The sequence below is a fragment of the Fragaria vesca genome, linkage group LG1, assembly GCF_000184155.1.
Source record: "Fragaria vesca subsp. vesca linkage group LG1, FraVesHawaii_1.0, whole genome shotgun sequence".
Classification (NCBI taxonomy): domain Eukaryota; kingdom Viridiplantae; phylum Streptophyta; class Magnoliopsida; order Rosales; family Rosaceae; genus Fragaria; species Fragaria vesca.
The window spans coordinates 4,939,337-4,954,078 of NC_020491.1; the positions used below are offsets into that span (position 1 = coordinate 4,939,337).

Consider the following 14,742-nt stretch of genomic DNA (forward strand, 5'->3'; position numbering starts at 1 on the left):
TTAATTTCAGCCTTTTCAAGCTTAGTTTATGTCAAGAGATTATGTCAAAACATTTCCTTTCTCTAAACACCAAGAACAGATTGTGACTGACTAAGTTCCAATCAACGTACGTTGGCAGGAGTAGAACATGAATACGATGGTTCCACACCTAAATTTTTACGAACTAGAACTCAACACATGTTGTGGTTAATTATAAAAAGACAGGAATTATAAAGAGCTAAAATTTACATAAGTCATGAATACGATGAACGGTCTCAAATAACATGGAGCATATATATATTGTCATTTCAGGAGATCAAGCCCAGGTGAACTCCTTACATACAGGAATGAAACAGAAACAGAAACAGTCAGAACTTATCAAATCAGAGAAGTGGCAATTGTATGTTGAAAGGGTGAAGGTAATTAGTCATCAACTGTGTTGCTAGATGATTGCGTCGCACTGCAGCGGCAGAGAGGGCAAGAATCGGACCTGGACAGCCACTTTGCTAGACAGTTTTGGTGGTAGACATGACCACAGGGGGGTTGCTTAGGAGTACTTGTTGTAGTACCACCTTGTAAACCTTCAAGACAAATTGAACAAACATCATCATCTGTGATCGCCGTAGCCGTTGGCATCTTCTCTACCACACCAGTTGCATTGCGCCACCGGCCCTCCAGTGTTTGATGGGCAAGGAGTACCCCATCGTTAAAGGGTTGTAATAGGGATCGGTGTTGAGCTATCAATTCATCTATCCTACTTCTTAAATGATTAAAGTATTCAACTAAATCAACTTGGTCACTCGACGACATTGTTTTTAGCTTGTCCTTAATTTACTTCAAGAGAAGATATGTGTATCTAACTATATATATAGACATATGTAAAAAAAACTCTAAAGAGGAAATCCTTCTCCGAGTAGGGCAAAAAATGTATATCTCTAGTCCTACCAGAACAAGGAAATGGTAATGAAAATCCTGGTGGAAATTGATAAGAAAAATAGTACTTTTTGATTTGTATGTTAATAATCTAAACAAGAGCAAACACTTATTTTCAAAACTTAGAATCTCCTTTTAGATTGTCTAGCTCTTACATTTTCATTTTTTCTTTCATACGTATTGCTCTCACGTAATAATTGGCACTAAATTCATATGTTAGTTAGGTTTTCGTGAGTCACAAAGTAGTTCATGATAGGTTGATGCAATTCACACATCTTATTTTACGATTCACACGACTCGTTTACTTTTCTATTACTATAATTCTATTTTATTTACAAATTATTCATTTGAATTTACTTCATGATTGTCTCTCATCATACATTCATAACAAAATAGGGTGTGTGAACAACGCACCCCTCTTCATGATATTCATGGATTAGTAGAGACATTGCCACACAAAATAAAGTAAATGCTATCTCCTTGATAAGAATATAGTAATGCTAGGTGAACCATCTTTTTGTGAACCACCTAAAATCTACCTAGCTCGAGATATTTTCTTCATGATATCACATGTTAGATGAAAATTCAATGATGAAGAATAAAACAACTCAAATTAAAATAATTATACGATTTGCGATTTACAAAAAGAGAAGTCAAGTTGGTAAAATAACCACAGCAGTTAAAAATAAACTAACGAAGAACGCATTTCGTTAATACACACATGTAAACACGCAAGTCGTATAATTATTTCATATAACAGGTAGTGATAATACACAACAGTGATAATATAAAACCCTCAATGTGTAAATTTTATATATGCGTGTTAATTTCACATCAGCCACATCTAGAATATAAAAGGTATAACACATATGAAATTAACACGCATATATATGACACTAGACCACTAGTGATAATGGAATGACTCTAGATGGTCACAAATATTTCAGAATGTTATTGAAGTTCCTGATCGAGCTACCACGGTTAACTCATTATGTAAACATAGAAACTAAACATCAATTGTTCTTATTATACGGCGGCAGAGAGGGCACGATTCGGACCTGGAGAGCCACGTTGCTAAACAAACTTGGTGGTAGACATGGCCGCAGGGGGGTTGCTTAGGAGTTGTGGTACCACTACTACAACCTTGGAAACCTTCCGAGCAAATCGAACAAACATCAGCATCAGCATTCACCATAGCGTTTGTCATCTTCTCCACCACACTAGTTGCATCAACAATGTTGCTGTTGTTGCTGTTGTGCAACCAGTCCTCCGGAGTTTCATGAGCAAGGAGTACATCATCCAAAGATTCGATTTCGGCTCCTGCTCGATCTATATTACGTTGTAGAGTCTCCATCTGACGCCTTATTGACCTCAAGGTTCTCAACTCACGGTCTATAGCTTCAAGTTCACTCAGTATGTTATCAAGTATCTCACTCAAGTGACTCAACGACATGGTTTCAAGCTATAGCTTCTCTTTACTTCTTTCGAGAGAGAATTTACTTATGTGTGCGTGAATGTGTCTATATATTGACTTATATACTTGATACCTTGATTCGAAGTGTATAAATATGCATGTATAATCCGACTGTAAAAACGATTCCCAAGTAGTACTGTAATCTAACAATCCTAATACCATTTGGAATTGTATGGGTACAGGGATAGGAGGACCCAACTAAATCCATCATGTCTCGCCACAACATGATCGAGATCAATCTGCATGCATCTATTTTCAGTTCCTAATTTAAGCAATCTTCGATCGCATTGTTTATTTTATTTTATTTTTTTGAAGCTAAAAGACTGAATATAATTAAAGAACCGCCCCTCATACAACAACCACCAAATAAATCAAAATTTACTGATCGCATTGTTTAGTTGTTCCTAGATGATTTTACATCGGCAATTAGGGCATGTTGATTTGGACCTGGAGAGCCACTCTGCTATGCAATTTTGATGGTAAACATGGCCACATAAGACTTGCTAATTAGCTCTCGTAAAACTTCAAAACAAATTGAACATTCATCATTATCGGCATCGCCGTCGGCATCTTGGCCGCCAAACTCTTTCCATCTCTACTGTTGTTAACAACGTTACTGTCTCGGCGCCACCATTGATTCTGTCGGGCACGAAGCTCATCCTGCTCGTAGCTTATGTTTGCTTCAATGTTGGTGATGATTTGACTCGTAATTGTCTCGTGGATATTGAGTACAGTTTTGTGGATTCTTGTTGGGGCCTGACTAGCTAGTGAAACTACCGTCGTTATTGTTGATGATGCTGCGCTGCACCGTACCGTATGTGAGGAGCACAGCCTCACATTGACGGAGCAGACTCTCGTGGTCGCGGCGGAGAGCCTCATGACGATTACGGAGCAAACTCTCACTGGATTAATAAAACTCTCCATAAACTTTTGCAACATTTATGGGATTAATGAAACTAAGGATGAAACAGATATGCAAACTCGAATAAATTGAGGAATAAATACCTAACAAATTACTTTTTTCTAATGATTTTACATCTGCAGTTAGGGCAAGAATCGGATCTGGCGATCCACTTTGATATGCAATCCCGGTGGTAGACATGGCTACATTGTGTTTGCTTACCACTACTACCTTGAAAACCTTCGATACAAACGGTACGAACATCATCAACTGGATGGTTTTTAGCCTCTGGCATCTGCTCTACCAAACACATTGCACTAAGGTCGTTTATAGTCTCACGAATAGTGTGCAATTTCTCAATGGCACTACTCAGCTCAGTCTCAAAGGTCTTCATGGCAGTTCGGCGTCGTCTCGATCGTGCTGCTCCAGGGTTGTTAAGTAGGAAATCAGAAAGCTGCTGCATGTCGTGCTGCAGTGCTAAACTTTCGTGAGGTATGTCTACTCGATGGGTGGTTTCTTGACTCGACGTTGACGACATTGTTCCTCTCCTTGACTTCATGCTCTTGGCCGAGCACGAAAGAGAAAGGTTCCTTAGTCCTTACTTTTAAAACGGGGTCATTTTAATCCTATCAGGAAAAGGAAATCCAGGTGCGATTAGGATTTGGAAGATGGCCCAGACCTAATATTTTTACTGAAATTGTTGGTACGTAGATATATTTTTTCTGAAGGAAAAGCTAGTAGAAATCAAGAAATTTGAAGAAAATGAACTTTCTATTGTCGTGTTCGATGGAGATGCATGTTCTGCTTGTTATGAAATAGACATTCAACATATGGACCAACTAGCTAATTGGTTGTCAAAATCAAAACTTATTGTCTAGTCATTCACATTAACTCTATCTTACAACTTTGCCTAAAAGGATAATACTGATGATCTAATCCATGATGAAGCGTAGTTTGAATTCTGAAGATAATAATGAAAGATATTTACGCAACCCACAAGTTGATACTAATCAAAGACATATTTACTTTGATTTCAGCCATATTATAAAAGGTTAATATATACTTCATATTTTAATAAGTTGACCTAAAATATGTCCCTTGGGAAAATCTGTGGGTTTCTACAACACCGTTGGCTACTTCTTCCCCGCATGCATGTTTAAAGCATATGAAATCGAAGTAGACATATGACATTGCAGCTATTTAGCTAGCACAAACAAACATTTCAAAACGAAATTGGTTACTTATTCTAGCATATATATACCTGCAATATATTTCTTGCAAGAAAAGTAATGTTTTGTAGGATATATAGGTTTTGTGAATTGAAATGTGCACTTGGAGGAAGAGTGTGCACATCTTCTGCATAGCCTTGAATCCAAATCGACACTCTGACTTATGAAAATTATTAAACAGTTGCTGTCTATCACACTCTAAAAATTATCTAGCTTTAACTAATTTTTGGTGAATGTTTCCTTCTTCGTTGAACATTTTCGGTGAATGTTGTTATCACCCATATGGCCATATACGTGGGCTAATTAAGATGATGTATATATGAGTATAGTATTTGAAACTTTGAATAATGCAGTAGGCCGGGGACCTGGAGATTTTGATCAGCTAGCAAATCAAGGATGGAGGCCAACCTGGGGAACAAATCTGACTTTGATTTTATCTATTAACTTTCTATAATTTAGATCTCGCTAGGTTAGAACCGGCACCATGCACGCACAATTGCACATTTGCACAGCATGAATGTGATCGATGTTTAATAATTGTGGATTAGAAGTGAGCCACTACCTTATAGCTACGAGTGGCATGAGCCACCGCTTGCCTCCTAATACTAACAGATAATACTAATTAATTTACTCGCTGCTAATCAGATGTGACATCCATAAACTTGATATTATTAACTAAAGACAAAGCTGACCTAGAAAATTCCAATGCAACAGTAGTCGTACAATAGTACTCATTGCCCGATATACATTATAAAACAGAATTATTGCATTATTAATCAATGAAAAAATGGTTGTATGAATGAAAGAAGCTAGCCTGAAGCTAGCAAGGATTGAGTAGAAGCGAGTATGATTCATATAATTAAGAATATATAGATCCTCAATATGATTACGATCTACGTACACAGAGCTCAATATTTTAGGGCAACAATTCTCGATCGGATTAGGGTTAACAGTTACTGATGAGGATGGAAGACGGTGGAGCGGCAGAGAGGGCAAGAGTTCGAGTGTGAAAGCCACTTTGCTATGCAAGTTTCGTGATAGACATGGCCACAAGGGACTTGCTTACCTCGACCACCTCCTCCTTCTTCTTCTGCTCGAAACCCTTCGACACAGACCGAGCAAATGACACCTTCCGCTGCAGCAACCGTCGGCAAGTCCGCCACCGAAGCATCACCAGCACTATCACTTTCCGGCGACGTTATTGAACTAGTCCGGTATCCGTCTTCATTCCCCGGCAGCGTCAGCGCGTCGTCTAGATCAAAGCACAGATCGATCCCGTACGCGTCTGATAGAAATGTGTTTCTGGATAAACTAGCCATGGGAGAGAGTTGTATGTTTGTTAAGAGCTATAGAAAGAGAGGGAGAGAGAGCTTGGAAGTTTAATGTTTGATACAGTAGAGAAATCTAAGGCAGAGGCCAGTTTATATACACACAAGAATGAGAGCTGTAAAGGGTCTTTACGTATAGATGAGATCAAATTGGGGAGGTTCTGTTTAAAGGAGAAGGCAGCCGCGCGTGAATGTCAACAAGTTTAAAAAAAGAAAATTGGTGGAATTTAAAAGTAGTCAAAGGTCAAATGCATAGTGCTTTCACACTTTTAACTTTTTGATAGAATTCACATGCTATAAAATTAGAGACCGAGTCACATTGGGCTGGCTCGATGAACTGGCCCATTAACTATTCTGATCTTGATCAGCTGGGTCGATTTTGGGCCTCTTCACTGTGTCCATTAAAAGTTGGTTTGCTTGAATTAATTAATTGGCTTCAGCCCAATACCAATATGGACCTACTAAACTGGCCCGAGTTAGTAAAAGAAAAACAATAAAAAGATTGTAAGTTTAAATGTCCTGAATCTAAACTCGACATAAAATTTTATCCGAGCAAGTATCACTACTTCAACTCTTTTCTGAGTTTTTGTAGTTGCACAACATGAGAAGTAAGAAGACTAGAAACTTTGAGAAAATCGTAATGTGTGACTTGTATCGGTGAAACCCATAAACATATAACAAGAAAGTTCAAGAATTATCGAATAAAATTTATTTGACAAGTAAGTCAACTAATAAGAACACCGTTGTAACCTCTTATTCAGCATATAGTTAGTCTTTAGTGGCTATAATTGCATGTATTCAAATGTCATATGTATATCAGTTACAAATGTAGGGGAAACTTTATTGCATTTAAAGTATATCAAAGTGATACTTTCACGCGTTAAATAGTCTATATGGAAATGTGTTCATGAAATCATAATCTCTGACTTCTCCTAACCAATGTTACTAGGCCAAATGTGACTTATGGATATTGAAAGTGCCTCATGATGTACCGTCATTTTGGGTAAAAAAACTATAAGCTAAGTGCTTTAGAAAAGGAGGCTACCAAATGAAGATTGACAACCACTCCCCTTATAATTGATTTAACCACTTTTAACACGTAAAGAGCCTAAAACGTGGCACGGCATAATGAATGCAAATAATCATATCAACGCTAAGCCAGCTTTACCAAACAGCTTCATTTAAAAACATACATAATCAAACAAAATCGAAAAAAAAAAAAAACATAGAATCTACTCATATAGTAATGCTGGTAAGTATATTACATATTTTATCCATCACTTGATGTCATACGTGAAACTATTATGAACTACGTTGTCTTATATTATTGGTTAATATCTGATAACTTAATAAATTGTTACACGATTCAAGTCATTTTAATCAGACAAAATGTCATTATATAAACCAAAACTAAAAATTAGAGAAAAATGTGAGTTACTAGCGTGACATTAGCGTGAGTTACTAACAAGTATGTGTGTAGTTGTGTACTCATCAACACAAAATGTCAAGATGTAAGTAAGAAACACGAATCGACGAAATGTTACGACACGACTACTTTAACAGTAGATGTGTCACCCTACTAGCTAACATATTTTTCGTACAAGGGTGAAATTCTACCTAATGCCAGCTTGCCACCTAGCTTCATGGAGTTCCATCGCTCGGGCCCACCGTAATGCGTACATTAGATTCCTCCCCGATAGCGCGTTCTTAATCCCCTCCGTCGCGCTTCACCAAAGTATCGTAAACTCCCCAACTCCTCATCTGCCACGTACACGTTTTCACAGCCGATGCGTAACAAAATGCGGGTGCAGGGAAAGCGTGCGCTACACACGCCAGCAGAGGAGAAAAAGACACGTAGCGGGTGCAGCGAAAAGCAAATGAGTCCGACTACAACGAACACACTCTCACACGTGTTGCCCTACAAGCTTCTTCTCCCTCTCTCTCCTCCTCCTTCCTATTTTATCTCCCATTCTCTCGCCTCCTTTCTCTCCTCTTCTTCTCTCTTTTTCTCTCTCTCCTTCCGCATGGACGAACCCCAACTCGGCCGGGTCGACTCACTCGACCTCGCCTCCACCAGCTCCTCCGGCCTCTCCTCCATCCTCACCTCCGACGACTCCAGAAGCACCACCAGCAGCTCCGGCGAGTTCTCGAGAACCACCGCCGGAAGCTCCGGCGAGATTCCGGCGCTTCTGGCGGTGCCGGAGGCTAGGCCGAAGTGCGTGGGGAGGAACAATAAGGGAGTGACGTGGGGGTCCACTGCGGTGATTGGGAGGCGGAAGGAGATGGAGGACGCCGTGGCCGTTATTCCCGGGTTTATGGCTTGCACGTGCGATCACGTGGGGGGATGTACCGCTCCCGGTTCGAGAACCTCCTCCGAGATCTCCCCCGTCCATTTCTTCGGTGTCTACGACGGCCACGGCGGCAGTCAGGTACTAATGCCTTTCTAGTTTCCTTTTTCTTTTGTGATTAATTATTTAGTTTTATTATTTTTAAAGATTATGATATTTTCGGGAAAATAATAAAAATGTGAGTGACACTGTTAAGTGTGAAATTCTGAATATTTAAGCGGGCGAGGTATGATTGTTACCAAGAGAGGACGACACGTGTACTGCCAAGAGTGGCTTTTCATTTATATGCTTTTTTATGGCGGGTGTCGTTTCAGCGTGGACACGTGTCGTTAAAAGTTCCGGCAGCTTTTGGTTTGGGATGAGCTGGGGGCGAGCCTACCGAAACTTAATATGTGGTTGCATGCGGAAATGATGGCGTCACCAGTGCGCGTTGTGCGGTCGTCACAGGCGCATCATTTGTGAATTATGAATTTGATTAAGGGCTTGGAATGGGTCGAGTTACTTTTTACAGTGTTTTTTTACAGTGTTTTATAGTGTTTCGGAGTATTAAAATTCCGTATACGTGGAGTGGAGTTTGACGGTATTAGCGTAGTTCACTAATGTATTACCGAGAATTCACTCTGGCTTTTGCGTTTTAATACTCTAACGTAGAGTAATATCACTTGTGTCACTAGACAAAACGGTGGTCGGAAAGCAAGACTTTTATTGAATAATGGGTGGTTACTCGTACAAATAATTATATATCATTTGGTTTTTGACTTTACTTTAGTAAATAATTTGGTTATTTTAGAGAAGAAACCAATAGTATTATTGATATTGGTTGCTGGTGGGGGCGCTAGTGTCTTGTTGTCTGCTGAGGACGAATGAGGATCAAGGAGGTTCCATAATTGTTGGAAATAAATATCAAAGTGGGACCTTACTTGTTTGTGCTCTTGTGGTTTTTTGCATATTTATAAATGAAGGGACGGTGGGTTTTCGGGTCCCTATCTGATTTTCTTGTGCCTGATCATGATTGTGTGGCTTCTCTAATGTCTCACCTGCTTCAATTATATATATATATATATATATATATATATATTTTGGATATAATTTCAGAGGTTTGTTTGCTGTCAATGTTACCAAGTAATTAGTAAATAATAATCTTTTTGGTAGTTTTTGATAGGAGGAATGACTTTGTAATGTGGTTGGAAGTTTGTTTTCTTTGTCCAAGACTTTTGACTGGAAGTATTTGATGGTAACTCTTCAGTTTTTTTATTTTGGTCAGAATGTCATTTGACTGCTGGTTGCATACTTGCTGTATATTTCAGTAGCTACCACCTTCATCTTCTGTCATACACTGAAGTAAATGGGCAGTTCATGACTTGTGTGTCAAAAAGTATTAATTTCACTCTAAATTGTACCTGTTATACATTATACATAGGTGGCTAAATTTTGTGCTGAGCGAATGCATGAAGTCATAGCACAAGAGTGGGATAAGGAGATGGTTGATGGCTGTGAATGGCAAAGGAGGTGGGAGACTACTTTCCTAGTTGGGTTCGAGAGGGCTGATAGTGAGGTCCTGACAGAGGCAGATGCGCCTGAGATGGTTGGATCAACTGCAGTTGTAGTTGTCCTATCTGGTTGCCAGATTATCACATCCAACTGTGGTGACTCTAGGGCGATTCTTTGCCGAGGGACAGAAACAATCCCGTTAACTGTTGATCAGAAGGTTAGAGTAGAAATTTTTATACTCTTTGAAGTTTTTCATAGGTGTGAACAGAAATCTGTCATTCTTATCATGTTCTTCAGTTCATTGTTCAAAATACATTGATATTATAAAATGTTGCTTCTATTTGCAACAATTAAATCAATAGAATTATATCCTTGTTTTTCAGTAGAAACCAAATCAGAATTTGCATGTGTCTGGAATGGTTATGGAAATGTTTAGGATGATATGGATCCTTCTTATTAGGGTCGAGAAAAATCAGAACTTGTGTTTAGAATGGTTATGGAAATGTTTAGGATGATATGGATCCTTCTTATTAGGGTTGAGAAAAATCAATTGGCCAAAACATGCATAACAAACAGTTCAAAAGTTAAACACTTCTTAATATCACTGTCACTGACACCATCTTTTCGTGCTGTTCCTTGTTGCTCACTTTACAGCCCGACAGAGAAGACGAACTCATTAGAATTGAAGGAGAGGGAGGGAGAGTCATTAACTGGAATGGGGCAAGGGTGTTCGGAGTTCTTGCCATGTCAAGAGCTATAGGTTTTCATCTCTATTTCTCTACATGATTCTCATTGTAATGCTGTTATGCCCATTATTACCGAGCAAGGCAACTGCTTCACTGTGCTCTTACATTATAGTTTATACAAAATGCTCACATTGTGATAACATGCAAAACAGTTTTGTTAATCATTCACAGTGGTTGGGGTTAAGATAAATGATTGAATGTAATCAAATATTTTAGAGCCAAAATTATTTGAAATTCTAGAGAATGCCGTATATGTGTGATCCCAAAACATTCCCAGAACATTAGGAAAGTGAAACTTTCAGGTCAACTCTAATGCAGGATCTAATAACTGCATGTACAAATTATAAGCAGGGTGTCAGAGTTGGTAAATTAATTTCTCTTTCAAGTACTGTGTCAGTGTGGAAGTACCTGTTGTTTAATTCTCTTGCTGATTATAGTTGATATGCTAAAATCACAGAGGTCACTAATGTTCTAATATTCTTTTGGATTAGTTTTTCTGTCACATTTGAGCTTAAACGGAGATAATTAATGGAAGCTATGTTTCAGGTGATCGGTATCTAAGGCCTTGGATAATTCCAGTTCCTGAGATTACATTCACAGCGAGGACTGATGAGGATGAGTGTTTGATCTTGGCAAGTGATGGACTGTGGGATGTAATGACTAATGAAGAGGTTGGGGAGGTGGCTAGACATATTTTAAGAAGGCGGCGAAGGTCCATGTTTACAAATACTGAGGAAATTTCTGCAGCACAAGCTGTTGCTGATCATCTTACTGAAATTGCATACGGAAGAAATAGTTCCGACAACATCTCCATCATAGTTGTTGATCTCAAAATGAAAAGGAAACGTCAGCCAAGGCAATGAAGGGGGAGTGGAGTGATCCATTTCTATTCTCACACCTTCAGAAACTCAGAGGTGAGGCAGGAAGATTTACTGCCAAATGACTTGATCAGAATCATTAGCCCGCCTTCAGCCTTCAGCTACCTTTATCTGACCTGTACAGACTACAGAGCTGACTCGATCAATCTCTTCCAACTGTAACAACTGGAAACCAGCTTGTTACTTTGAAACACTAGATCAATCCTCATTTTTAGTTGGCTTGGTCGAGAAAAGAGTAACAGATCACAAAGTGAACATTGAATTATTTGATAATATTTGCTTCAGTATGAAGTAAAGAGAAGAAAGATGATGGCAAGAGATATTTACTAGTTAGCTATCTGCCTCTCTTTCTTTTTCTAACACTATGATCCAAAATGCGACATGGAATGCATATATCTGGTGGAGTATTTCTGAAGTCAGTGCTTTCAACCGTGGTAGCTTCAGTAGCGTGTGTCAGTGTGTGCCTTCCTAAGGTCAGTCCTACAATGAATTTGTATCCTAGTAATAATTTGTTTTTCGAGACATATTACATTGCTTTACATCAATATTCAAAGGGCTGAAGGGACTAATGGAATTCTATACGTGCTTCAAGTTATACTAGTTTCGTCGTTCTTATGTACATTTCTTTCTTTACTTCAAGGCGCAAAACTACATGTTTAGTGTTCTAAGTTCACTCACTGACCAAGAACATTGATATTATTTCTTCTGTACAAGTGCCTTTGATGAATATAGGACACCAATGCAGGCATATAGCTGTCTGTTTACCATTATTAGCAACTACAATATTGTACCAAACATTAAGGGCATTGTTCATGTGTAGATTTTAGATCTACGAATGGAATTGAATCCGTCAAATTCATCCATATTTTGCTAAAGGGTGTGTCTGTTGCTACCCCACAAACCATTTTGTTCACTCCACATTCACCCGTTTACAATACCTAAAATACCATTTTCTTAATTCTACTTTGATCACCACCCTACGTTGTTTTCTCACCATACATATATTTTTTCAATTTCAGATTTGCTATGTTCACCCTACATTCTCTTCTCATCCTTTATATATTTTTTATTTTTAATTTACTTTATTCACCATATCTTCTCTAAAACTTAGGATTGAGAATCTTTCAAACGACTATTACTTTGAAAAACTAAGATGTCGATGGAAAAAAAAATCGAATATAAGAGCAACTAGATATGGAAATTAACATATACAAATTGACGTGAGAAATAATGAGTAAACGGATAGACGAAACATCAACAAAGAAAACAACAGAAGAAAAAAAGAAATACAAACAGTTCACCTCATCTTCAAGTTGACTGCTAGAGTCTTCAAACTCTATAAAACCATCAAATATGATAAATTTTGGGTTAGAGATTATAAAGTGTGTTCATCCAAAAAAAAAAAAGGAATTTGTAATTTGTAATTTGTAACAATTTATTGTCCTTTACTATAATTTTACATCAGGGTATTTCGACCTTTTAATAAATTAACAATGTGTGGGGTAAACAAAATGGTTTGTGGGGTGTCAATAGACGCACCCTTGCCAAATTGGTTCATCAATTTTCTGGATTGCTCTAAAGTTTCAGCGCCTGTAGAAATAGGCAGATAATCTCGCTCAAGTGATGTAAAAAGAATTTGAAATTGTTTATTTGGTTTGCAAATCCAAATTTTCAACAATTATGCAATTGAATTTAATTGCAAATCTGTATCGATTATGAAAAACGAGAAAGTTTTACCAAAATCTACACGCATTTATTTCAAAATCTACCGAACATGTACCGGGACATACAAGAAATAAAATGGATACTAAGCACCGTATATGGCGCGTGGGTGATTAGCAACACATATCAACGGTTAACAGCCGTGCGTGAATAATTAGCAACACACATCAACAGTTGACAGTCACTAACGCGCGCATGCGACTGTCATAATTAGCTGCATTGCTCTTGTTTTGCATACTCACACTTAGTCACCTAACAGGAAAATGATAAATCAATTTTTGCACTCGGATTCTGTAATCTGGACTTTTCAAAAATGAATAAATGCATTGCACCATCTTGGCTACATTTCATGGTATAAATATGATGTTCTAGGCCTAGCTTCATCATCACTGTGGTTTATCACTTGCACTTGAACTGAGAGCTAGCAACAATGGCAGACAACAACACCTTGAGAGCACAAATTTCCTCCTTGAGGCAATCTTTCTTCGATGAGGTATATTTTACTTCAATAGCAATTCCGATGGAATTCATTTCGGATTTAGTAACACAATCTGTGAAAATCATGAAGTGAATAATTTGTTCACTCTTCAGGGAATGCTTGACGATCACTATGTCCAACTCGAAGAGTTGGAAGCGGAGGACAATCCTCACTTCTGTGAAGAAGTCATGACAATGTTTCTCAGGGACTGTACTAAATTGATTGCTACACTGGAGCGTTCTGTGTGAGTACTGCTACTAGTACAGCATTAATCTCTTAATTTTTTTTTCCTAAGGAATGTTAAAATTAGATACAAATGATAATGGCTAATGTTTATGTTGTCACAGGCATGAACCAGAATTTGATCCCCAACAGATAGATCAGTATCTCCATCAGCTCAAGGGTAGCAGCTCCAGGTACGATTTCCTTCATTCTATTCTTTTTTTTTTTTTTTTTTTTTGTCTTGAGTTTTTACTTTGGTTAATCTTTGTCATTGTTATTCACAGTGTTGGTGCTGCTAAGGTGTGGAGTGAAGTTAACATACTCAGAGAAATTCTGAAAGCAGACGGCGACTATGCAAGGTGAAATTGAGCATTACTCATCTAACTAGTTTGATTGGAAAATATAGAACAATGAAAACTTTGTTCTGTTTAGATATTAGACTTGAAATTATAGGTGATTAATGAATTAACTTGTCCATTGATACATGTGAGCAGGTTTAGGGATCATTTGGCTCAACTCAAAGTTGAGCATCAAAAGTTGGAAGCTAACCTTGAACCTTACTTCCAGGTTTCTTTCTCATTTGTCTCCCTTTCATTTACACACACACAGCAGCAAAAGCAGACCTTTTCTCTGTTGATTAGTGAATGCATCGCTTATGCTTTTATATGTTTTGTTGTGGTCTTTTCAGATGCTCAGGCAACTTGATCCTTGACACTCCTCAGCAAAAGTAAGCACAATGATGCAGTGGCTGCGGTTCAAGAGCAAGTTCAATCAATAAGTGGTCTATCTGTACTACAGTACTAGTTGTCTTGCTTGTGTTGGTCTTTTGTTTCTGAAATAAATAAGGACCCTTTACTGTGGTGTCCAGAAAATCATGCATGCTGCTCTAGCAGAGAAAATATATATGAACTATTTTGAGTATTTTCAATAAACAAGTTTTTCCATTTGAGCTCACCAGTTCACACCAACAGCATACATACACCATTATAGTATTATACAGTATAAACTTTGTT

General features: G+C 38.1%; 3 protein-coding genes across 3 annotated transcripts; 2 read left to right on the forward strand and 1 right to left on the reverse strand.

The window, feature by feature from the left end:
• Positions 1–5,469: 5,469 nt before the first annotated feature.
• LOC101303273 (E3 ubiquitin-protein ligase RNF181-like) lies at positions 5,470–5,835 on the reverse strand. Its single transcript, XM_004288841.1, has one exon. It carries the CDS (start codon positions 5,833–5,835, stop codon positions 5,470–5,472), a length of 366 nt encoding a protein of 121 aa, XP_004288889.1.
• A 2,023-nt stretch (positions 5,836–7,858) lies between these two features.
• Positions 7,859–11,771, forward strand: LOC101294876 (probable protein phosphatase 2C 6-like). Its single transcript, XM_004287422.1, has 4 exons — positions 7,859–8,273; positions 9,613–9,900; positions 10,338–10,443; positions 10,976–11,771. The coding sequence occupies exons 1-4, from the start codon at positions 7,869–7,871 to the stop codon at positions 11,290–11,292; spliced, it is 1,116 nt and encodes a 371-aa protein (XP_004287470.1). The 5' UTR covers positions 7,859–7,868; the 3' UTR covers positions 11,293–11,771.
• Positions 11,772–13,459: 1,688 nt separating this feature from the next.
• On the forward strand, positions 13,460–14,441 carry LOC101303558 (histidine-containing phosphotransfer protein 4-like). The gene is made up of 6 exons (XM_004288842.1): positions 13,460–13,522; positions 13,621–13,751; positions 13,855–13,923; positions 14,014–14,088; positions 14,224–14,296; positions 14,418–14,441. The coding sequence occupies exons 1-6, from the start codon at positions 13,460–13,462 to the stop codon at positions 14,439–14,441; spliced, it is 435 nt and encodes a 144-aa protein (XP_004288890.1).
• The last annotated feature ends 301 nt before the right edge of the window (positions 14,442–14,742 follow it).

Coding starts and splice junctions, on each gene's coding strand:
- LOC101294876 (XM_004287422.1), top strand. CDS start 7,869: ATGGACGAACCCCAACTCGGCCGGGTCGACTCACTCGACCTCGCCTCC. Junction 8,274..9,612: donor ACGGCCACGGCGGCAGTCAG/GTACTAATGCCT, acceptor CATTATACATAG/GTGGCTAAATTTTGTGCTGA. Junction 10,444..10,975: donor TGCCATGTCAAGAGCTATAG/GTTTTCATCTCT, acceptor GCTATGTTTCAG/GTGATCGGTATCTAAGGCCT.
- LOC101303273 (XM_004288841.1), bottom strand. CDS start 5,835: ATGGCTAGTTTATCCAGAAACACATTTCTATCAGACGCGTACGGGATC.
- LOC101303558 (XM_004288842.1), top strand. CDS start 13,460: ATGGCAGACAACAACACCTTGAGAGCACAAATTTCCTCCTTGAGGCAA. Junction 13,924..14,013: donor CTCAAGGGTAGCAGCTCCAG/GTACGATTTCCT, acceptor TGTTATTCACAG/TGTTGGTGCTGCTAAGGTGT. Junction 14,297..14,417: donor ACCTTGAACCTTACTTCCAG/GTTTCTTTCTCA, acceptor TGGTCTTTTCAG/ATGCTCAGGCAACTTGATCC.